The sequence below is a fragment of the Antechinus flavipes genome, chromosome 3 (genome assembly GCF_016432865.1).
Source record: "Antechinus flavipes isolate AdamAnt ecotype Samford, QLD, Australia chromosome 3, AdamAnt_v2, whole genome shotgun sequence".
Lineage (NCBI taxonomy): Eukaryota > Metazoa > Chordata > Mammalia > Dasyuromorphia > Dasyuridae > Antechinus > Antechinus flavipes.
Window position 1 is genome coordinate 117,144,636 of NC_067400.1, and position 26,464 is coordinate 117,171,099.

At 32.2% G+C, this 26,464-nt stretch overlaps 1 protein-coding gene across 2 annotated transcripts in view; it reads left to right on the forward strand.

Moving 5' to 3' along the window:
* Positions 1-26,464, forward strand: part of PIBF1 (progesterone immunomodulatory binding factor 1) — a 294,559-nt gene that overhangs the window by 68,504 nt on the left and 199,591 nt on the right. For both annotated transcript variants that reach the window (XM_051983913.1, XM_051983912.1), the window contains one exon: positions 15,457-15,555. In XM_051983913.1, the coding sequence (XP_051839873.1) occupies positions 15,457-15,555 (99 nt within the window). The remainder of the gene's footprint in view (positions 1-15,456; positions 15,556-26,464) is intronic.

Here is a 26,464-nt window from a genome sequence, read left to right on the forward strand (position 1 = left end):
TTTAAGAACACAGATCTCAATTTCATATCTCTAGAGGCCTATTTGCATAAAATAGAGAAAGAGAAAATCAATGAATTCGGCTTACAACTAAAAATGCTAGAAAAGGAACAAATTAAAAACCCCCAATCAAACACTAAACTTGAAATTCTAAAAATAAAAGGAGAGATCAATAAAATTGAAAGTAAAAAACTATTGAATTAATAAAACTAAGAGTTGGTTCTATGAAAAAAACAACAAAATAGGCAAACCCTTAGTAAATCTGATTAAAAAAAGGAAAGAGGAAAATCAAATTGTTAGTCTTAAAAATGAAAAGGGAGAATTCGCCATAATGAAGAGGAAATTAGAGCAATAATTAGGAGTTACTTTGCCCAACTTTATGCCAATAAATTCGACAACTTAAATGTAATAGAAGAATACCTCCAAAAACATAGCTTGCCCAAACTAACAGAGGAAGAAGTAAATGGTTCAATATTAGGAAAACTTTTAGCATAATCAACTATATCAATAACCAAACAAACAAAAACCATATGATCATCTCAATAGATGCAGAAAAAGCATTTGATAAAATCCAACATCCATTCCTAATAAAAAAACACTTGAGAGCATAGGAATAAATGGACTTTTCCTTAAAATAGTCAGGAGCATATATTTAAAACCGTCAGTAAGCATCATATGCAATGGGGAAAAACTGGAACCTTTCCCAGTAAGATCTGGAGTGAAGCAAGGTTGCCCACTATCACCATTATTATTCAATATTGTATTAGAAACACTAGCCTCTACAATAAGAGTCGAGAAAGAGATTAAAGGAATTAGAGTAGGCAATGAGGAAACCAAACTATCACTTTTTGCAGATGATATGATGGTATACCTAGAGAACCCCAGAGATTCTACTAAAAAGCTATTAGAAATAATTCATAAGTTTAGCAAAGTAGCAGGATACAAAATAAATCCCCATAAATCCTCAGCATTTTTATACATCACCAACAGAATCCTACAGCAAGAGATATTCCATTCAAAATAACTGTTGACAGCATAAAATATTTGGGAATCTATCTACCAAAGGAAAGTCAGGAATTATATGAGCAAAATTACAAAAAAGTTTCCACACAAATAAAGTCAGACTTAAATAATTGGAAAAATATTAAGTGCTCTTGGATAGGCCGAGTAAATATAATAAAGATGACAATACTCCCTAAGCTAATCTATTTATTTAGTGCTATACCAATCAGACTTCCAAGAAAATATTTTAATGATCTAGAAAAAATAACAACAAAATTCATATGGAACAATAAAAAGTCGAGAATCTCAAGGGAATTAATGAAAAAAAAAATCAAATGAAGGTGGCCTAGCTGTACCTGATCTAAAATTATATTATAAAGCAGAGTCACCAAAACCATTTGATATTGACTAAGAAATAGATTAGTTGATCAGTGGAAAAGGTTAGGTTCACAAGACAGAATAGTCAACTATAGCAATCTAGTGTTTGACAAACCCAAAGATCCTAACTTTTGGGATAAGAATTCATTATTTGATAAAAACTGCTGGGATAACTGGAAATTAGCATGGCAGAAATTAGGCATGGACCCACACTTAATACCGTATACCAATATAAGATCAAAATGGATCCATGATCTAGGCATAAAGAATGAGATTATAAATAAATTAGAGGAACATAGGATATTTTATCTCTTAGACTTGTGGAGGAGAAAGAAATGTGTGACCAAAGATGAACTAGAGACCATTACTGATCACAAAATAGAAAATTTTGATTATATCAAATTTAAAAGCCTTTGTACAAACAAAACTAATGCAAACAAGATTAGAAGGGAAGCAACAAACTGGGAAACCATCTTCACAGTTAAAGGTTCTGATAAAGGCCTCATTTCCAAAATATAGAGAGAACTGACTCAAATTTATAAGAAATCAAGCCATTCTCCAATTGATAAATGGTCAAAGGATATGAATAATTTTCAGATGATGAAATTGAAACTATTACCACTCACATGAAAAAGTGTTCCAAATCACTATTGATCAGAGAAATGCAAATTAAGACAGCTCCGAGATACCTCTACACACCTGTCAGATTGGCTAAGATGACAGGAAAAAATAATGATGAATGTTGGAGGGGATGTGAGAAAACTGGGACACTGATGCATTGTTGGTGGAATTGTGAACGAATCCAACCATTCTGGAGAGTAATCTGGAATTATGCCCAAAAAGAACTGTGCATACCCTTTGATCCAGTAGTGCTACTACTGGGCTTATCCCCCAAAGAGATACTAAAGAAGGGAAAGGGACCTGTATGTGCCAAAATGTTTGTGGCAGCCCTGTTTGTAGTGGCTAGAAACTGGAAATTGAATGGTTGCCCATCAATTGTATAATGGCTGGGTAAATTGTGGTATATGAATGTTATGGAATATTATTGTATTATTGTTCTGTAAGGAATGACCATCAGGAGAGGTGACCATACAGAGAGGTTTGGAGAGACTTACATGAACTGATGCTAAGTGAAATGAGCAGAACCAGGAGATCATTATGTACTTCAACAACGACACTGTATGAGGATGTATTCTGATGGAAGGATTTCTTTGACAAAGAGACCTAACTCAGTTTCAATTAATAAATGATGGACAGAAGCAGCTACACCCAAAGAAAGAACACTGGGAAATGAATGTAAAACTATTTGCATCTTTGTTTTTCTTCCCGGGTTATTTATACCTTCTGAATCCAATTCTCCCTGTGCAACAAGAGAACTGTTCGGTTCTGCAAACATATATTGTATCTAGGATATACTACAACATATTTAACATATATAGGACTGCTTGCCATCTTGGGGAGGGGGTAAAGGGAGGGAGGGGAAAAATTGGAACAGAAACGAGTGCAAGGGATAATGTTGTAAAAAAAATTACCTGGCATGGGTTCTGTCAATAAAAAGTTATTATTTAAAAAAAAAAAAAGAACACAGACCTCAGTAAATAAAGAGAAGATTCATTCAACATCATTGCTTTATGTAGATCTAAATTTATTGGGACCAATTTCTGTGCATTAAATTTAATTAGCTGCATTAAATCTGAGCTCACTCTCCCTAGGACCAAAGCATGACTATGATCTTGAGGGGAAATGTGTGTATTTAAATTCTTGCTTTATGTTTAAAGTAAATATCTCTTTGTGAAAGTGAAGCAGTTGGAAATTAACAGTAGGGATTGGGAAAAGAGGGAGTGGAAATTCCCAGAATGGAGATTCTAGCTGATAAGAGACAATCTTAATCCTTAATGGATTTCCCTGGTATCTTAGAAGGGAAGTTGTAATTAGTTGAGCTCTAGTAGAAAGTATAGTTTGAATATTTTTAATAATACTTTATATCACTAATTCTTAAATTAGTAAAAATGTCTTTCAAATTAACTATTAGGAACATAGGATCATGGGTTTTAGACCTAGAAAGGAGCTTAAAAATCATATCTAACTCTCATTTTATAGGTAAGAAAATGGAGGCCCAGAGAGAAATGAGTTCCCTATGTTCGTATAAAGTAGAAAAATCTGGGAATTCAAAACTAGATCTTCTGACTCCAAAACCAGCACTCTTTTCGCAACATGGTGCTGTTCTGTAAAGTTAGGTGATTGGACAAGATATTGGCTAAGGTCTTTCCCAACCCTAAATACTTGGTTTTATAATTCCTTATAGAGTATTCAAATTGGTATGTAAACTAGGTAAAGTACTAATCTTTAAATATATGTCATATCTATTTCATTGTTTGTATTTTTAGTATAGTGCACGAGCATAAGCATCTGTACCTCACTGGTACAAAAATTTTTTTCTCATTTCATTTTGTTTCTCTTTTTTTAAGTTTTTATTTTTCAAGAGTACTTGTTGATTTGTTTAAAATTATGTTTTCATTTCTTTAGTTTGTTTGAATAAGAAAGATTATGGTGCATAATGATCATTTCTTTTAAAAAAATTCCCCAAACATTCATACTAATAAATTGTGTTGTGCAAACCTATGTACACTTGTGTTTATTATCAAAAAAATCTGAGTACTCAGGTCTCATTTGTTGATAAATTTGCAAACCTCTCTTTATAACTTAGTTCTCTTCTGAGAAAAGATTACCAAAATTATATAAACATGTAAAAATAATTACTAAAGTTATTGTTATTAGAAAAGTTTTTATGTTACCCAGCATTTTCATATTCCTACTTCACATAGTGAAATGCCCATCTGTTAATGGCACACAAAAATGCCTCTTTTTTTTTAAAGAGCCACTACTCTTTACATAAAAACTGATACCAAGAACATACCTATGATCTGGAAGATTTGTCTAATTTTTTTTTTATTAAGATAGTTGTATTTATTTCTGAAATTAGCATACATTCTAAGTTCACAAAATTATATTTTAAATTGTCATTTGTTTCCCCTCTATAACTTCTAAGCTATATATACTTATAGATTAATAATAAGAAATTTTTCATTTAAGAATTTACTTCATTATTTTTTACTGTGTCTATTAATAAAATAGTCAAATCACTTTTCTGGGTTTCACTTCAGTCATCTTAAAATAAATGCATTTGCTTAAACTATATCTCAGGCATTTTTCAGTTTTACAATATTATGGTTTAATGAATTTCCCAACTGTCTTTTCCCACAAAATTTCATCTTTGATATTCTTATTAACATATGCCAATTATCAATTGTGAACACTTATTAGGTTATCATTAGGGTGGATAGTAAATTATCCCTATCTTGTTATAATCTTGAATCATAGATTTAGAGGCATCAGGAATATGGGCAGACAGGAAGCAGTATTTGGGAAATCTCTCTGTATTAGGAGTAGCAAAACTAAATATTTTTCCTTTTAAGATTTGCTCCCTAAATAGATAGTTTCAATTCCATATTTTTCTTTAGAAGACATATATTTTTTTCAACCAAAAAGCCCTCCTAGTTTTATATAAATAAAAAAGAAAGAAAAACTAATTTTGGTTGGTTGCTACTATGAAAAGAACTTACTGGCTTTGTATCTCTTAAATTCTTTTCCACCCATAAGATAGAATGTCTCATTTCCAGTCCTTCTTAGCATTTATATACCTTATTATAATTACATCATTACAGCATACTGATTATGTGTGAACTAGAGAACCATTGCATCACCATGCTAAGTACTAATTATATGTATACTAAAGAACCATCATCTCATTGATTCCACTGAGTTAACACCTTGTTGTAAGCATCCTTGTTTCAAGTACACTTCTCCAAAGTTCCTGCCTTCTACAGTTACTACCTTAGTAGTCCTCATCAACTCTCACTTTTACCACTTCAATAGCTGTCTAATTTGTGTCTCTACTTCAGTCTGTACTCTCTATAATTGAATTTCTACACAGCTCCGAAATTGATATTTCTCAAATATAAATTTGCCTCTCTCCCCTGCTCATGGAGTTCAAGTGACTTTCTCTTATTTCAACTAAAGCACTGACTCCTCTGTTTGGCATTTCATAATCATAGACATTTCATAGACTGGTCTGAAGCATTTATTCTTTTTTTCTCATTTTTAAATTTTATGAACTTTACAAGAATCAACATGATTATTACCATATGTAAAGAAGAATGAAAAAAGAATTGATGTGAAACTGAATCTTTATTATGTAGAGCTTTACGTAGACAATAAATTTAACATGGTAAATTCTAATACCCTATTTCTCTCTTTTTGTTCAATGTACTTTTGCATTTTATTAACATTCTTTTCATCTTTTCTTGCCATCATAATTATCCTCTCTTCTCCCTCTTTATAGCTTCTCCCATATCTGTAACAAAGTAATAAAATATACATTTTGTCTTGTGACAAAGAAATATAATCATGCAAAACAAATCCATATGTGAGTTGTGTCAAGAAATGTATTTCTTATTCTGCACCTTGAGTTGAAAGATAGAATTGTTTCATTCTAATACTGTAGCTTCAGTGCCTAGTACAGTGTCTGGCACATAGTCACTTAATAAATATTTGTTGATTGATTGATGTTCTGGAATTATAGATGATTGTTGCTTTGATTAGTTCTTCAAAATTGTTTTCTTTTACAGTATATTTGTTATTGTTTAAATTGTATTCCTGTCTTTATTTCATTATGCATTAATGTTAATGCAAGTTTTCTCAAATTTTTCTGAATCTGTATCTTTAATTGTTTCTTCATTGTTTTTGGACATTGTTTTGATTGCTCAGATTTTTTTCTAATGATGACATCAGTATGCTTAAAATTTAATTACTGTGGCCTATCCATGCAGGTTCCTCAACAGTAAAATAAGAATAATAATAATAATACCCATCTCCCAGAGTTATTGTGAGGATCAAATGAGGTAATATTTGTAAAGCTCATGTCACAGTGTTCTGTACATAGCAGGCATTTAATAAATGCGTATTCCCTTCCATTTCCTAAGTAGACTCCTGGCCTCCCCTGGATTTTGGCCATCTTTTTTCTTTCAGATTTTGACTTGATGGAATGGCTTGTTTCTGTTGCTTTGATTTTTGCTAAGATTTGTTTGGGAAACCTGGATTACTATCTGTCTTTCTTGTATATCTTAACCAAACATATTACATGAGGGACTAATAAATGAGTGGTCAGCCCATTTATGTTATCTTTGAGACTGATGATTGGAGGTAGTTTTAAACTTAGAAGTTAAGAGTTAGCAGGGTCAGTCTTTTCTGAATGCTGGGTGGTCACCTTGGCCATTGGGGGACGAGAAAACCAAGATGCAGAAGGCCTTCAGCCTTCCTCTCCAAACTTATTGTTTGTTACTATTCACAGACTCTATATTCCATCCAAACTGGCCTTTATGCTAGTAGAAAGCAAAGACTCCCATCTCCTTTCTCTAGATTCCTACAATTACCTTGTATTTACTTTGTATATGTTTGTACTTGATTCTCCCTACTGCTGTTGCTTTCCCTCTATATAAAGCATTAGTTGTTCAAAGTCAATACACTCATTTTTATCTTTGCATACCTACAGGCACCATGCCAAAGATTAATGCATGGAACCATGTCTTTTTTGGCTGTTGGATTATCCTTCTTCTTGTTTACTTGTTTTTGATTCTCCATGACCTCATTTGGAGTTTTCTTTGCAAAGGTACTTGAATAGCTTGCCATTTCCTTCTCCAGCTCATTTTACAGATGAGGAACTGAGGCAAGGGTTAAGTAATAGGGTCACAAAGCTAGTAAATGTCCAAGGCCAGATTTGACCCCACAAAGATGAGTCTCCCTGGCTCCAGGCCTGGCATTCTATCTGCTGTGCCATCTACATGCCCTTAGCAGTCTCATATTAATGGGTTATTTTCATTGCCACTCTGATTTCTTCCTATCAATGGGAATTTTGAAAAATTTCCATTCTAAGTCTCACATATGACACTTGATTTCTTTTGTCAGTAACACAGAACTCATTTCGGGATTCCTAGAAGTAGAAATGCATTGTCATTTGTTATTTATTTTCTTATAGATTTTTATCAAAAAGTGTAATTAAGTCTTCATTTTAAACTTGTAGATACTTGAATATATATCTGCTCAATTATCCTGTATCAAGTTCTTTTAAAAACGATTTTCAAAAGGAACTTTTTCACAATTTTAGCATCAGAATATTTTAACTTGTCTGTAATTTACTTCTTATTGTTTATTAATTTATACTGTAAACTAAACAAACTTCAAATCCCCTTTTCAGAACTGATAAAATTTTTGGTTTTTTAAAGTTATCTTTTCATTATATTTTTAATTTCAAGCCCTTGAACAATATTCTGTACCTATACCTTGTAGTTCTGACATGTTATCTAAATTTTTTATTTGATTTTTTTTTATATCTTTATTCTATGCCTTTTGTCAACCTTCAAATATACTCATCTCGCCAAGAATAAACTACCCAGCTAAGCTGAGTATTTTTTTCCACGGAAGAAGATGGACATTTAATGAAATAGAGGAATTCCATCTGTTTCTAAGGAAAAAACCAGACTTAAACAAAAAATTTGATCTCCAACAACAGGAATCAAGAGAAGTAGAAAAAGGAGAAACTAGACAACATAGTAAAGTAAGAGAATACAGTTCAACCCAATTCCTCCTACAACTACTTCAACAAAGATGAGAAATTGAAGGATACACTGCAAGACTCAAGTGTTTCATTCAAGTCTTCTATCTTCAGAGTCGATGTTCTTTTCACTTGCCATTGTGCTTCCCATGGTCAGGCACATGCCCTTGACTCCTGTGCCTCCAAATCCTGTATTTGGAGTGACCAAATAAATGACTCCTCCCCAACCCACTCACAAAAAAAAGAGAGAGAGAGAGATGGAGCAAAGGACCTGGAGTCAAGAAGAACTGAATTCAAATCTAGCCTCACATCCTGCCTAGCCCTGGACAAGTTATTTTACTTTCGACTATCTGACAAAATGGATCCACTGGATCCACTAGGGAAGATTTCTGCCAAGAAAAGGCCAAATGGGGACAACAAGGGCAGGACATGGCTGTCACAACTGAGCAACAATCAGAGAGAAGTTTTCCTGATGCCAGGCCCAGCCTTCTAGCCACTGTGCCACCCAAAATGCCCTTATTAATATGCCTATTGGCAACCTTTGTATTATATATGTTTATTTTAATATGTGCCTATTAACACTTTTGTGTTATATATTATGTGTTAATTTTAATATGTACCTATTAACAATCTTTGTGTTATATGTTATATATTAATTTTAATGTGTGCCTATTAACAATTTTGTATTGTCTTAATTTTTAACATATGCCTATTAAAAATTTTTGTTTTATTAAAAAAAAAAACAAATATACTCATCGCTTTAAGTCATTTTCATCAGCTTTCAGATCTCAAATGCATCTTGTTAATGATCTTTGCACCTGTAGGATTTTGTTGACAAGTTGTTTCAGACCCTCTAGGTGTTGAAATTTTTCTCTTGTCTTCAAAGAGAACATTCGGCTGGCTGGTCGAATACTAGTAGTGATAATTTCATTAGTTTTAACTTTATTGAGATTTCTCCCCAAGCTCTTCTTTTTTCCAATATCTGAAGAGCAATTCATTATCTTCCATATATTTTAAAATGTTAACTCAACTTTTGTTTTGACAGTTTGTAAATTATTGGGGAAAGGGAGGGAATTATCAATATAATGATAAGTTAATATATGCCACCATTATCTAATATTTCTTCTAAAAGTTACTACCATTGCAGGTTTCTTTCCTTAATTCTTTAAGGGGTCTTGTTGTTTTCTTTGCTGTTTTACTTGTTTACTGTATCTAGGCAATTGTTTTTAAGTTTTTGTTTGGGTGGGATTGTTTTTGCTATTTTTGCAGCTTATCTTGCTTAAATTTATTTTGGCTAATAGTGATTTTCTTTGTTTTAGATAATGATTGTTGTTTTCTTAAAAGTTCTTATGTGAAGCAGAGAATAGAGTTTGGTCCAATGTGATAAACAAGCCCTGTGATTGACTATATGTGATTAGTATTGCAGTCACTCCATGACAGTTAACCCATTGAAGGTACTTTTATATTAAAGAAACCTTTGTGGATTATGGTGTCCCTTTTTAAGAAATAAAAATTAGGAGAATACTTTTAGAAATTAATTTGTTGACTGAACATATCTAGATCACCTAGAATGGAATAATACAAAATGTTTAGTGGTTTGGTTTTTTTTAGAGATGCTATTAATATGCAAAATATAATTTGTCAGTTTTAATGAGAAATCATTTTAATCAGCTTTATAATTCAAGTAATGACATTTTAAATTATCCACTAAAAATATACTTCTTGTGTAGAGAATAGTTTAATGGGTATTTACTTTAGTTCTTAAAGGATCTGTGGTTTCATTGGTGTAGTACTCCTTCTACCAATGGAAACTGTGACCTCTTCATGCCAAAGCAAATAGTCTTCATGAATTCTTGTGTTTAAAAAAAATATCACGTAGAGAGACCAACATTCTGGTTATCCTGGGCCTCAGACCATAGGTAGGTTTGTGCTTAAGAGACAGGCAAACAGTCTATTACTTGTCTACTTGTCTCATACTCTCTTTGCAGCTTTGTAAGATTTATTCAGAGCTTGGCCTTCCTCCCTGCCTTCCCCACTTTAAAAAAAATCTTATTTATGTACTGTATTTTTTATATAATAGATATATTTCTTAATTCTCTTCCTATTGAGCCTTCCTTTGTACAAAAATAAAAAACAAAAATTATGTTGAAAATAATAGAAATTATATGGGTAGAATACCTTACTACCTTACTCAGATGCTATAAGGCATCTGAGATTCCTTTCAACTCTGAAATTCTTTAGGAATATAAACAATATCTTAGCAATTATAATTTTATCTGTATCAAAATACCTATACTAAGTGTTTAAGAAATTTTTTCTGATTGATTAAATTGCTTAACTTAAGCAAAAAATAACAGTGATTTTTTTCTAATTATATACAACCTTCTGCTCCTTTACTTCTCTAATGACCCATATTGGTCATGTGGTCAATGCCCTGAGGCAACTCTCTAAGACTAGATTATAGAGTAGTAACCTCAGACAAACTGTGACCTGAGAAATACCTTAATTTAGAAAAGGCAAGATCCCTTGAAAAGGTCATCTTGATTTGTCATTTTGCCATTAGACTTCATTGATCCTTAAGGAGAGAGTGAAACTGATAACTTTGTGCAGCTCTGCCCCATTCATATCCTAGTTCACTAGCGAGTTAAGCATCATCTTCATGATATCATTGATCCTTTTCATGAACAAAGAATGAACATCAACAATTGCCAAACAACTTCAATAGATAGAGCTTCACTGGGAGTTCCCATACTAATGAAATCAAAGATCTACTTCACTTCCAATAAATAAAAATGTTCTCATTAATGATATATTAAAGGCAAGATGGAATATATATCATTAAAAGAACAAGATTTTCAGTCAAATCCTAGCTCTAATATTCTATTGTATGTGACTATGGAAAAGATACTTCATCTCTCAAAGTCTTGATTGCATCCTTAAAGTGATAGCATATTTGCTTTGTCCTCATTATTATTATTGCCTACATTATTTTCATCTATTACTTATTACTTTTTATTAGTATTATTGCTAACATCATCATGTTTTGAGGAATATGCTTGCTAAAGCATACATACATAAAAGTGTTATTTTTAATAACTGTTGGAATACATGAGAGAGCTATTGAAATACAAGGGAGCCATCTAACAGTAGTTGCTTGGAGATGCAACCCAGAATGAATCTTCTCTTGTGAGAGGATGATACAAGGAGACTGAGAGGCAGTTGCTGTTCTCTGACCTGAGAGGCCTTGCATTGTCTGACCTCTCTCCTCTTCCCTCTGCCTCCAATTTATCTCATTCCCAGTCCACAACACCTGTGCCAGCAAAGGCTACCTTACAAACCCTTCAGATATTATGATCCACAGCTGTGGAGGCTCTTGGGTAATTGACCTGTCCCTTAATAAGTAATAGCATGTAGCTGTGAATTGTGGAATCATCTCAAGAATCAAAAGTGACAGTAACCCAAAGCTCAGTGGAAAAAGATAACTGGGGGATTCTAAATAGTCTATAGAATATCATCCAACAATACACATATTTAAGAAGTGACAAAAGAGACCTCATTGGCTAATAGGAGGATTTTGAACATGGATGATGTTGATGAGCTCACTTTTGAAGAAAGACAGATATTTATATGAATAGTATAGATGAAGATTAGAAAGAGATGAAGGAAAGGCATGAGAGAGTAGTTTATTCCATGTTCATGGGCAGATGCACCAAAGTAGGCAAGACTTGTCTGGAGGATAGAGCCTGTATATTAAGGAAAATAGTAAAGTAATATCCCATCTCATTGTTTTACATGTGGCAGCACAATTGGCCACTCAAAGCTTGAGGGTTAAGATACTGCAGTTTCTTTAATAAAAGTATATTCAACAATCTTTAAGTAAAATATTCTACAAGGAAATAAAAGGAGTTCACAAGGAAATTCCATGGCATATCAGGAGTTCCTCTTAGAGCTGTAAAATTATCTCTTTACTCCTTTACTAAAATAGTCACAGATGGATTCTTGGTCAGTCCATCTGGAGCAAAGTTAATTCAGATTGCCCCAAGTCTTCGCCATAGTATATTGATTCACAGTAAACCAGCTGATATGAGTGTGGGGATGAATTCAGCTGCCCTAATTGCACAAGCATTCTGCTCCACTACAGATGAAAAATAATATTGGAAAGCTAGTTTAGAGGCAGATTTAAGGAGGGTAGGGGGTAATGTTATAGTCCATGCTAAGATGTATATATTTAATTCCTTAGACTTTGGGAAAGATTTTTTTAAACCATGGCAGTGATAGTATATTAGGGAAATAATTTTGTCAGAGCTATCATGAAGGATGAATTAGAGAAGAAATTAGCAAATAAAATCACATTTGACATTCCTACATTTGTTAATGAGAGCTGGGGCAACTAGGTATAGAGCACCAGCCCTGAAGTCAGGAGGACCTGAGTTCAAATCTGCTCTCAGTGTGATCCTGGTCAAGTCACTTAACCCCAATTGCCTCAGCAAAAAAAAAAAAAAAAAAAAAGCATTGACAAGAGCTTCAGTAAGAATGTTGACTGTGTAAGTACAGTTAGAATATGGGTACATATCTTAAAGAAGGGAAAGAGACCTGTATGTGCAAGAATGTCTGTGTCAGCCCTCTTTGTAGTGGCCAGAAACTGGAAACTGAGTGGATGCCCAATAATTGGAGAATGGCTGAATAAATTGTGGTATATGAATATTATGGAATATTATTGTTCTGTAAGAAATGATCAGCAGGATGGTTTCAGATTTACATGAACTGATGCTGAGTGAAATGAGCAGGACCAGATATACTTCAACAACAGTACGATATGATGATCAGTTCTGATGGACGTGGCCTTTTTCAACAATGAGATAAACCAAATCAGTTCCAATAGAGCAGTAATGAATTGAACCGACTACACAGTAAAAGAACTCTGGGAAATGAGTATGAACCACTTTATAGAATTCCTAGTCTCTCTGTTTTTGTCCGCCTGCATTTTTGATTTCTTTCACAGGTTAATTGTACAGTATTTCAAAGTCCAATTCTTTTTATGCAGCAAAATAACTGTATGGACATGTATGCATATGTTGTATTTAACTTATACTTTAACATATTTAACATGTATTGGTCAACCTGCCATTTGGGGAAAAGGATGGGAAGAAGGAAGGGAAAAATTGGAACAAAAGGTTTTGCAGGTATCAATGCTGAAAAATTACCCATACATATATCTTGTAAATAAAAAGTTATAATAATAAAAAAATATGAGTACGTAAATGATTGCTGAGATGGAAGTAATAGGATTTGCCTATTATCAATCAGTTGCTTAGGGAGGAGATAGAGTCCAAGGAGACTCAAAGATTTTGAGCTTAGGAACATGAAGGAAACGTATGAACAAAGATGAGTTTGGTTTTGATATTTTGAATTAAGCTGTTAACAGGAAAACTAGTTGAAGATTTCTTGCAGGAATTTGGAGGTAGGGAAAGGGACTTCAAGAAAAAGATCAGGCAGGCCTTGAATTACAGATCTGGAACACTAAGGTAATCTTTTAAACCATGAAAATAGATGAAATATCCCAAGTGAAAAAATAAACAAAAACAAATGAAAAAGGGGTAAATTATTAAAACTTTAGTTTATCTTTAAAATGAGGATGTTGGGCTTCCATATGTAAGTTTCTAATTTCATAATATTATAATAGTTATGGTCAAACTGTATTTGTATAAGCACATCAAAATAAAACCTAGCCAAACATCTTTCCCATACCACTTGTTTGTCTTATTTAACTCCTCCTATGATCCTTAAAGATATTAAAGTTTTAAAGAAGCATTTATTCCTTCTCATATAATCCTGAAGCTCCTTATAAGTTCTCAAATATAGTTTTTTTTAATTTACTTCCTTTATTTATTTTAATAACTTTTTATTGACAGAACCCATGCCAGGGTAATTTTTTACAGCATTATCTCTTGCACTTACTTCTGTTCCGATTTTTCTCCTCCCTCCCTCCACCCCCATCCCCAGATGGCAAGCAGTCCTTTACATGTTGAATAGGCTACAGTATATTCAAATATAGTTTTTTTTTTTTTTAAACGTTTCTCTTCACATTTTGTGTTTATATTTCAAAACACTTGCTAAGTTCTGGCCTTTTCATTGGAAATACTTGAAAAGTCCTCTTTTCTATTAAAGATTATTTTCCCCTTTATATTTAAATTCTGTTTTACTGGGTTAAGCTTTTTTTAATAAGTTTTTTTCTTTTTCTTTTTGGAATATTGCATTCCACAATCTCTTCTTCTTTATAGCTGCAACTACCAGATCTTGCTTGATGCTGATTATTATTTTGACTATGGTTCCTCAATATTTGAGTTCTTCCTGACTACTTGTATTTTTATTTGACTTTTTTCCACTGAATTTTGATTAAGACAGTACTAAAGCAATTCTTTTAGGCTTTCAGTAAGTGATCCTTTGGGTTTTTTTTTTTTAATTGTCTTCTGGTTTAGTAGATATGGGCAATTTTTGTTTGTGATTATGTATTGTGAATTTTGTATTGTAATTATCCAAAATAATTTGTCATATCCAGGCCTTCTCTATTTTCATAATTTTCGAGTTCTTAGATTATCTCTCCTTGACTTTTTTTCTAGGACAGTTATTTTTTGGTAGTAGATAACACATTTTCTTCAATTTTTCCATCTCTTGATGTGTTTTATTTCTTGCTATCTCATATAATTATTACGTTGTTTGGTTCTTTTTGACTTGTATAATCTGTTTCTTAAGTAAGATTTACTGCCTTCTACTCAACACTAATAATTCTTATAAGTCTTTTCTCTAAAGCTTTAATTTCATTTATGAGCACCTGCTTTATTTCTTCCAGATATTCTTGTAGTCTTTGTGAGCAAATCATTTTCTTTTCAAAAGTCTGCTCAAATTTGTTATGGTATCACTTTTCCTTATGGCTTATCCTTGGTGTTGAGTGAATTCTATTTTATTACTCTTTCTAATCTCAGTTCTTGGTTTTACATGTATCAGGATTAGGTTTTGCTCTTTCTATATTTTATTATGGAGGGATCATTCTCTGAGTTGAAAGTATACACCCATCTAGCTCAAATTCAGCTTGCTTTCCATCATATAGCACTCTTAATAATTAGTACTGAGCATTAGCATTCTACTTCTGTCTTGAACATAGTAATGATAATAATTCACATGTGTTAAGGTTTACCAGGTAAATAAAAAATATTTAAATCAAATATAAAACACAGTAGATTCTTTTTAAAAATTGATCAAGATGCATATAACACTGGGACTGAGTTCCAGTTAGTATACTAAGGTTTTAAAATTTTTATTTAGTTATATATTTTGTATTGAAGTATTAAATAGATGCTATTGGAGTCATTACTAAAAGTTTTTTTTTTTTTTTTTTGCTTTTGCTCTAGGAATCTGAGAGAAGCAAGGGATAATGCCCTGGCTGAAAAAGAAAGAGCATTTATGGCTGAAAAAGATGCTTTAGAAAAACATGAACAACTCTTAGAACAGTAAGTGTCTTGAAGATTGCTATTAATGTTCATCAGTTTTTCAAACTTTTACATTTTGTTAAAGGGGGAAAGAAAGGGGGACTTTGACTTTTATTAAATCTAAACAAAAGAATATGTCTTTTAAAGGAATTTTCATGATAAAAATGAAGATACCATCATTCCTTAAACATTGTTTATGAAATTAAACTTATTGATTCATGAAGTACTAGAATTTAAGCCCTTTTATCTATATAATTACATTTTATATTTGAGCCATACTTAAAACCATACATAAGTTTGCTTTCTACCATAAAATAAATATTACATATTAAATAAGCTTGAAATAAATCTTTAATAACTTATCACATAAGTTTCCCTTTTTAAAAATATTTTCCCAATTACATGTAAAGACAATTTTAACACTGAATTTTTTTTTGAAATTTTTAGCTCCACATTTTTGCCTTCCCCCCACATAATTTTTCTTTTTCTTTCTTTTATAGCTTTTTATTTATAAGATATATGCATGGGTAATTTTTCAGCACTGACCCTTGCAAAACCTTCTATTCCAATTTTTCCCCTCTTTCTTCCCACCCCTTCCCCCAGATGGCAGGTAGACCAATACATGTTAAATAAGTTAAAGTATATGTTAAATATAACATATGTATACATATCCATACAGTTATTTTGCTGCACAAGAAGAATTGGACTTTGAAATAAGGTAAAATTAACCTGAGAAGGAAATCAAAAATGCAGGCAAACAAAAACAGAGGGATTGGAAATGCTACCACATAATTTTTCAAGAGAAATTTTGAGACTTGAGGTATTACAAAAGGTTTTGTGATATAATAAAGCATGTTTAATATTAATAGTCTTATTAAAAAATTATAGATATTCCTAAATAAAGAAATCAAACAAATGCCTCCTTTTTAAATGTATGAATGAATACTATACCTGTAGAGAGCTGGAACTCTGGAGAAATATACTTGAACAAGGTGTTAACTCAGGGAAATTGATGAGATGATGGTTCTCTAGTTCACATATATACTTAGTATGGTGATGTAATGGTTCTCTAGTTCACACATATTCAGTATGTTGTAATGATGTAATTGTACTAAGATATATAAGGGCAGAGAAGTACTGGAAATGAGACATTCTATCTTTGACCATCCTGGGAACTCTCTTGCCTCCTTCATTAAGACCAAGGACTTGGACTGATCCTGAGGTCCTCCAGAAAGCTAGCCCGAACGTTATATATACCAGATAGTTAATTCTTCTCTTTTTTCTATCCTTGAACTTAAAATTAGAAACCTCCATTACTTTCTTTTAAAGTAAATCTTGTTAGTCTATGTTTGTTTCAGAATATTATTTCTGGTTTAGTACTAAAATCAGATTAATATTTGCTAAAGAGATCTTAAACTCCAAACATGACTAATGAGGAAATATGTTTTGCAGGATTTCACATATACAGTGGTTATCATTTCTTGCCTTCTCAATGCTAAGTAAAAGTTGGAAAGAGGAAGGACACTTGGATCTGAAAATATAAAGTTTAAAAAAAAGAAAATCCAGATTTTAAGTAATCAACCACTCTTCATCCTCAGACAGGATTTCATAGCTTCTCAATCTCAAAACTTCATTTTTCAAACTTTAGGAGAAGAGAATGGAAACTGTGGCTTTGTTTAACTCTTTTTTTATTATACTTGTGTTACTCAGCATTTTCTTTTTTTCCTCCCCTGAGATCATTGGGATTAAGTGACTTGCCCAGGATCACATAGCTAGGATGTGTTAAGTGTCTGAGACCAGATTTGAACTTAGGTCCTCCTGACTTCAGGGCTGGTGTTCTATCCATTGTGCCACCTAGCTCGCCCAGCATTTTCTTTTACAGACCCTTACATATGATAGACACATTAATAATACAGGTGCAATTGACATTTAAGATGAGCCTGAAGCACCCAAGATATAGCAGGACTTTCTTTCTCCAGCTTCACAGGGTATGCCTGTATTCAAGAAATCATAAAACTGAAAGCAGTCCACTTACACCACAAAGTCAGAATGGTGTATCATTCTCACACTTCTGACTCCAACCTTTATAATTCTCCACTGACAATCAAGATTAGGCTCTCTTGTCTGCTACATCTATTTTGCTTGATTTTTCAACTCACGAGCCCCTTTTTAAAATCAAGATCCAGATCCCACTGGGTAATTTGCCTCCAGATAAAGTCTAGAATAATGAATAGTATACTGGCTTACTTGTTCCCTTTCCAGGAGGAGGCCCTCTCTTCCCTTGCTCTGTTCCAGCTCTTTTCTGAGTTTGAAAAGATGTATTACTTTTCTATCGATCAGAATATCTGATTAACCAGAATATTCCATCTCATGAAAGAGATGAATAGAAGAGGATAATTTATAATTATGGGCCTTTAAGGCGCATAGTATGAGAGATAGCATGTGGTAGTAGTAGATAGAGAGCTAGCCTATATAATGAGGATGATATAGGTTCCAAGTACTATCTTTAACATGTACTGGCTCTTTAATATATTCTGGCAAGTAATTTAACCTTTCAGTCAGTAAAATATCATTATTATTAAATGTATACATGAGCATATGATTTTCTCCATATAGCTATATGATTAAAACAGAAAAAATATTATATTTTCATTGTATTGAGTTGTATCATGATAAATTCTAAATATTAGCTTCTTTTACTATCAAAATGTAAGTAAATATGTTTCAACATTTAGCATACTAATTGCCCTGAATCATATCTCTGAAAACAAATTCTCTATTTCTCTTAACCCACTATGTATATCCTTGGTTGTTACATAACAACTGATGAGAGAATACTGCAATTTTTTCTTAAAAGCACCTTTTTTCTTAAGAAATTTAGAGTGCTTTGTTGTTTCTTTCTTGTTTTACATTGTCTTTCTAGTTCTCACAACTCCCCTATAAATAACATTTTATCCTCATTTATAGGAAAGGTTATTGGGAGTCAGAGAAAAGTAATTTTTCCCAGGCCATTCATTGAGCCAGTTTGAATACTTGACATAGATAAGTTTTAGTTTTGTGCTTTAGGTCATTTTGGACAAACCTGTAGTTTCTGAATTTTTAATATTCTTTTACTCTTTATTTGTCATCTATTTAATACTGGTTTAATGTTGAGCTTCTAGTAATCAGATAAGTTTTTTTTTTCCCCTTTTCTGTTTTTAAAGGAGAGAATACAGTAAAGGATTTTGAGATTTGTACATTTAATTAGTGAGTGATGGGTTTCTATGTTGCCATAGTGATGCTGCCTTATCAAACACACATTGCTCAGTTGAATTCTTCCTAGCTCCTGTACTTGTAGTGGTTCCACGTTCTCCAGTCCTCTCTAGCAGTTAAGCTTTTTTTTTTTTAATTGCCCTTGATAGCTTTCAGAAGAGAGAAATGTCGAGTCTTTCTAAACAATTGTGGTTCAGGCCAGATCCTTTCTGTATTTCATTTACAAAAAGGTCTAAAAGCTATATTTAGGTTTTTGGTCATAGATGTTCTACTGTGCCTCTGGAATATATAGTACCAGTGATCCAGGTTGCGGCTTTGTTATTCTCTGCTTAGTTTTGCTGGATACATGTGACCCCTTTTCTCTAAAGGATGAATCTTAGTTTTACCTTTTTATCAATTGTAATAAAACAAAGAAAGCAAAAAAAAACCTCCAGAGAGTTGTTCCTCCTAGCCCCCACAGCTTAGCAAGAATGAATAGAAAAAAATGGAAGATATTTTCTCCCTCCCTCATGCCTTCTGAGGGAGAAAAGCAGAAGATATATCATCTCTCTTATTAGCTTACACTTTATTATCAATGTAAATTTTCCCCAAACCATAGAACACATTCAAAAGGCCCCCCAGAACTGAGCAATAGCAGCAGCATTAGCTATAGTTTCCTTCCTATAATTCCTCAAAGTCAAAAGACAGAAGCATAGGAAACTAAAATCAGTCCCTTCTTCCATAGTTCTTTGAACGAAGTCATGTTTAGAGGATTATTAAAATTTATATTGTATTATTGAATGTCAAGCCCTTTAATAAAAAAACTATCTGGAATTTTTATGCAAGAATTTCCTAAGTTGGCACATAAGTCAATCATATGGCATGAACTTTATTGAAACAAAAAAATCGAAAACATCAAAGAACTTAGAGTTGTGTTATAAAAGATGCATGTAAAATGTTTGAAATGAAAACTTGTATCATTTTTCATAAACAACCTCATGAGCTAGTAATACAAATGTGAAGTTCTACTTACTGGTATGAGATATTCCTCAATTCCCCTAATTTTTAGTGCTCTCCTACCCTATCAATCTGTGCATTTGTTTTATATTTGTTCATATAAATATAGATATAGATATAGATATGTTGTTTCCTTCTTCCCTTACTCAAATATTTAACGGAACATAAGGTCCAAAATAGTCAGAGACTATTTTGTTTTTTGTGTCACCAGAGCTTTCATTGTGCCTGGCACTTAAAAATTCTTATCAATCTGAGTTGAATTGAATAATATGAGATCCATTGCTATATGTAAGTATTAGTCATGATAATCATTTTGTTACTTTTGAAACATTTTCACATTTCTTGCTACCTTTTATCCTCACATTTCTTTGACAGAATTAAATTATGTATATGATTATCCTTATTCTTTTTTGATGAGAAAGCTAAAATTCAAATGATTTATTCAGAGTTGCATAGGTAACAAATAATGGTGGAGTTGCATTTAAATCTAAATTCCTTTACTCTCAGCCTAGTTCTTAATTCAGAGTAATTGATTTATAACCTTAATGAAATTAGGGACTGTCACTCATCATATATTACATGATATATAGGGTTACATATTGAAAGTACTCAAGAAATAATTTTGAATTGGATGAAATTTTCTCCCAAGATATGCGTGCAGAAGAAATAATGTAATGTTTCTATAATAAACAAGTAAAACACTTGTCCATAGCTGTATTTCACTAGGTTCCTAATTAGTGAATTTATTTAGCTAATGAGACTAAAGTTCTTCATTTTGCCCATATGAGGTATGATCTGTTTTCTCTTGCATGGATATCAGCTTTTCCTTATCCTAGCTTTCATTATAGCAGATGTATAACATTTGATTATAGAAAGGAAACATAGATCAGTGCAAACATATAGTCACAGAGAGGGGCTGAGAGTGTGGGGTAGGGGTGATGTTCAAGTTACTGGCCATTCTCATGAGTAGAATTTTTTGTATGCAAAAGAAAGGCCATTGTGTATCTATAAATATGTTTCAAGTTGATATCGTAGATGCTTAAGGCCCTAAGTTATTTTACTCTTTATCCATTATTTAACAATTTATGGATATCTAATGATCAAGCAGCTCTCTCTATAGATATCTGATTTGTTGCTTTATAGAGAAATTTTTCATTGATTTAAATTTGGTAATTATACCCATGTCCTATAAAAAGATACATATAAAATATTTGCAGTGGCAGCTGCCTAAATCAACTCATAAAACTACAGTTAAAAGTAAGATATTTTCCATGATTATTTTAAAATATGATGTTTACTGGAAGGGAATTCCAGTGAATTACCACAGATGAAGTGTGAGTATATTTCTCCCACTTGTAAATGAGCTCTTATTTCCTCCAGTGTATATTCTGGTCCACAATGAGTCATTTTCAACATGTTTCAGTTTAACTCCTAAAACATTTTTAAACTTGGCAAGCATATTTAGATGAATGTTACTTCCAGTTTTAGAGACTGATTCTAAATTATACTTCAGTCACTATGAAAAGTCCTTTCAGAAAGAAAGAAACAGAGGGTTGATTGGAGGTATATTTGATAGAGGGTAAAGGTGACCTGCCAGAAAATGGTTGCTTTCCAGTAAAAATGGAATAATTAAACTTTTGTGATATTTTTTGTTTTTATATAATGCCTCTAATTTAAGCTTTTAAAAATGTTTTTTAAATAAGTTTATAATTATGATGCCCTTCTAGTTGAAAAAATTTTCAGATTAAAGGATTACTTATGTTCCTCAAATTTAGGAGCAATGTCTTCTGTTTGTCTTATATCCTGACAGTGCTATTCGCCTCAATTTAGGGGGCTTTTTTTCTACTGAAAAAATAAAAAATAAGAGGGGAAAAGGAGAAACAGTGGCAATGTTACTGCCACTGACACAAAGAGGACCCTCTGGGAGAAAAAGGGGTACAATAACATATGCAAGAAAAGAGAGAATCGTACAGGGCATGAGAAACATGTCTAATAGTTTCTCTTCTCAATACACCATGCTGCTGCCTTCTCTTGAATATGCACAAGCGTAATACTTGCAACACTATATAACACAAAACATATAATTTTTCAGTTACCCAATTAAAGAAGAAAGGATAATTTTTTAAAAATTATATATATTTTAATTCCGATCCATTCATAAGAATTGTTATTTAATCATTTAGCTCAATTTTCCAAAGCGTATGCAAACTTTTCTTTGAGAGTAAATCAGATTGTTTTTAAGTTGTCTTAACTCTTTTGGGTTTATTACTAAGGTGCCACTTGGTAAATTACTATATTTTATACAAAGTGATACTTAGAGGTCCCAAACTAATGATTATCAATCTTTTTGAAACTGTGATAATGCTTTATATTTATTTTGATTTTGTAGTTCTTGCCCAGAAACCCTTCCAAAATATATGTGCCATGTTATATAGTAGGTAATAACTTAAACTAAATTATTTTATAATCAAGAATAATGTTGCTTTATATATTTTAACAATATCCTTTGATATTACTAAAGGCAAAAGTATTACAAAACCAGACTGATAATCGTGACCCTGGACACGTTGGGAAATACTAACCCACTCATGGAAGCAAACAGCTTTTTCTTTATACTTTATATGTGCTTAACTTAATAAAATTATATTAGCTCTTGAATATTTCCATATATAGTACTCTTTTCCTGTGATCATTTATATTATGAATTTTTTTTCATAATAGCCAATTCTTAGTACTCCTTGTGTAACTTTTTACTTTCTTATTTTTAAGCTATTAAATATAAGATCCTATCTTAGTTTACCAAAAATCTATTATTAAATTTGAAGATACTTTTTGTGATGGGAACTGAGAGGAATGTTTCAGTCTGTTGAAGGGAAATAACCTGTAAGTTGTACACTTGATTTTGCAGAATTTATGGTTTTTAATTTTATATTTGGCAAAGTGTACGTGATTAGTAACTTTTCATGTAATTGGAAAAGGCCATTGAAGATGAAAATAGAACATTACATTTTAGTAAAACAACATATTTTCAATTATCATGTACGAGCAACTTTTTTTAAATAAAAAATTATTATTGTAAACTTTAAAAAAGAGGAAATATGAACATATCTTTATACAAAGAAAATTGTCTGTGAAATGAAGAATTTCTATTATAGACAAACTTGGATTTTTTCAAAGTCCATGATACATTCAGCACTCTGTTTCCAAAGCTGTCATACTTTTCTTTCTCCCAGGGAACCTCCCAATTTCATGCCTCATCAACACATATTATTTTATTTTTCTGTTACTCATTAGTTTTCTTTTCTCCTCCTCAGTTTCTCACTTCCCCCCAGTTTTTTAAACCATTATGACCAATAAGCATAATCAAGAAAGGAACCAAGTATTTATTAAATACTTGCTATGTGCCAGGCACTGTTAAGTGCTCTACAAATATTATCTCCTTTAATCTTCACAACAACTTTAGAAGAGAGTTGTTATTTATTTCTTCATTTTGCAGTTGAGGGAAATTAAACAGACTTGCCCAGAGTCACATGGCTAGTAAGCATCTAAGAACTGGATTTGAACTCAGAACACTTGGCCCTATGCTGTATTCACTATATCATCTGACTATCTTTGTCAAGTAAGACCAATCCCAAATGAGGATAAGAGAAAGAAAAGCAAATTTTTACTGATTGGTAAAATTTTATTTTTTAATTTTAAAAAATGAAAAACTTTTGAGGAAAGTAATACTAAGCAAAGTAAAAGTAAAATTCTTTACACTTTGTAAAAATGTTAGAAATGGAAAATGCCCTGAGAGTTTACCGTCTTTTCTCATTTATTTTGTTTACTCAGAACCCCTACTTTCAAATGTTTTTTATAGAATTGTAGGTTTGGAAAGGAACTCAGAGAGCATGTAGTCTAACCTTTACTCAGAGCATGATTCTCTCTAGATAACATCTGTAGCAAATGATCATCCAGTCCTGCTTGAACATTTCAAGTACCAGAGAATTCAATCCATTCTATTTTCATATGCCATTAATTATTAGGAATTTCCCCCTTTTTTGAGCACGAATATACCTTCCTCTGACATCTCAATCTTTTTCCTCTTTAATAGGACAGTCTTTCAAATACTTTAAATTATTTTAATGTTCATATTTCTCTTGTAGTTATAAGAAATCTTTTAGTTGGTCCAAAAAAAGATGGTTAATCCTTTAGGATTATAGACTTTTGGACATGTTTCCACTGGTAAGAAGTATAGTGAGTTGTTTTAGTTACTAGACTTTCACTTAGTTCACTAGAAGTGAAAAAAGTTTAGATGAGTTGCTATACCTACAGAAAGTAAGGTTTTCTTGTCTTTTTCATTTAAAAATTATATTCACCTATCTCCTTTGAAACTGAAGTATATTTCAAATTTGAATCATTGTGGTGCAAACTAAGAATTTTCTTTGCGGTCATTATTCATAGAAACTCTACAATGCAAGAATTGTTACCATGCCTAAAATTCTTTACACTTCATAAAAATTTTAAGATGGAAAATGTCTAGAGATTATTTCCTTGCTTCTATCGAATCATAGAATTTTAGAGCTGGAAAGAACCTTAAAAAGTCATTTAATCCAGTATCTCTATTTTACAAATGAGGAGATGAGTGAAGTCCTCCTGAATGCTAAGTAATATATACTCAAAATCACACAACTAATGAATAGTATAGTGTGTTCTAAAATCCACATCTTTTGATTACTAATCCAGTGCTCTCTCTACTATAACATACCCTGAACAAAAATGTATCAGAATCATCCAAGATAAATAGTCTATCCATGCTTATACCTGTGAAGGAACTTGCTTACCTTTAAATGTTAAAGAGATGTTAGCATTGAAATAGTTTTTAAAAGAAGTTTACTGGAAAATCAAGGTATGTATGTTCAATAGCCTGTCAGTTATGAGAATGGAATGTTCTCTATGTTGGTGCCACAAAACATGTCTATTCTTATTCATCTGTTCTCTTTTGCCATTGGTTAAACCAGTGTGTATTTGATCCAGAAATAAGTCAACAGATGTTTAAATGAGAAATGTGTGTTATGAAACTAAATCATCTGTATGTAGTAAACATAGATTTTCTGAACTCTAAGTAATGGGTTGTACTACCAAAATGTGGGTTTGAGACTCTCAAAACCACTGATCCTTAATCTCTAAAATTGATTTATAAACTCAGCATTTTAAAGAGAAAAATCTAATTGGTTAACATTTTTATGTAGCTTTCCACTATATACTTTCAATTGGTATCCAGCAAAATCTTTGTTCCTTTTAAGAGAGCAAGCTTTCCCCTAACTCAGTGGTTTTGTTAAATATTAAGCATCCCTGCCTCCTCCTTCTCTGGCTTCTTCCATCCTCCCCTCACTCTATATATCTGTAAATTGTGGTGGTTTCCCTTTTGTTTTCAAATTCATTCAAATTCAGAATTTTCAAACTATACAATTTAGACCATGCTGTACTTTTACTTTATAATGTTAGGACCCAGCCGAAGAAGAAAGATCTTTCACTAGGTATTTTTGTAGCTTCAAAAGAGCATAAAGGAAGAAGTTTTTCATAGTATTATTTAATTTTTTTGAGGTGGAAATGATCTTAAACATCACCTGTCTAATGTCCTCTTTTGCAGATAAGGAAACTGAGGCCCAGAAAAGCAAAAGCTCAGGAATTCAGACTGAAAGCCTCTGTTCTGAATATAATGCTCTGTGACCTTTCACATAGTTTTCCCTTTTATATAGAAAGGATATTGTCAAATTTATCTAACAAAAGGCATAATCTGCTTTTTGGATGCAAGGTTTAAGGGCCCATTTATTTCTTTTAGTTGCTGCATCTGTAAATGAAAGTCCCCCCACCCAGCTTTGATATACCTCTTCTTTGCCTCACTCTTCAACATGACAAACTAGAGTTTAAAGTTTCAAAAACTGAGAGATCCTAAATTCTTAGGACTGTTTGGTAATCATTAGGTAAATAGCCCCATTTATTCAGGGTTTCTGTTGTTGTTGTTGTTGTTTTGCCCTATTTCTGCTTATAAATGTTTACTGCTGAAAAAAAATAAAGCATAAACATACTTTTTAAAATAAAATATTGACAAGGTAGGCATAGTCATGCCATCAGTTTTTTCCCTTTTGTAAGAAGGTGAAATATATTAATAGCTATAGTATTCTTAAGTATCTTTCTATTTACTTTTTTTGTATTTGAACAGGGAAAAATTATCAAATCTTCCACTATTTAAGGGCATGGTGTGTTCAGCTTGAGATTTGTTCAATATTAGGTTTGGACTGGATATCCAGCCCAAAGTTCAGCAAACAGTTGAAGATGTAGGGAAAAATTAGAAATGGGTTATATAGATATGGAAGTCATCTACATAGAAGTGTAAACTGAAAATTATTAATATGTTGAAAGAGATATTTTAGAGATGAGTATAGAAAACAGATCAGAGAGGAAGAGGTGTAGTAGGGAGGGCAAAAGGATATCTACATTTACATCTACAAAAGGAGAAAAACAAGGATCCACCAAGATTCGGAGAAAATTGCCAAATGGATTAAGAAGAAAATTTGGAGAGAGAGGAAAATTAGGAAGATATCTAGAAGTAGTCATCTTTGCTATGGAGAGGTCTATTGTGCCACAGTTCTCTTTTAATGTCCTGACCCAGTTTCCCTAATTATCCTATTCAGTTACT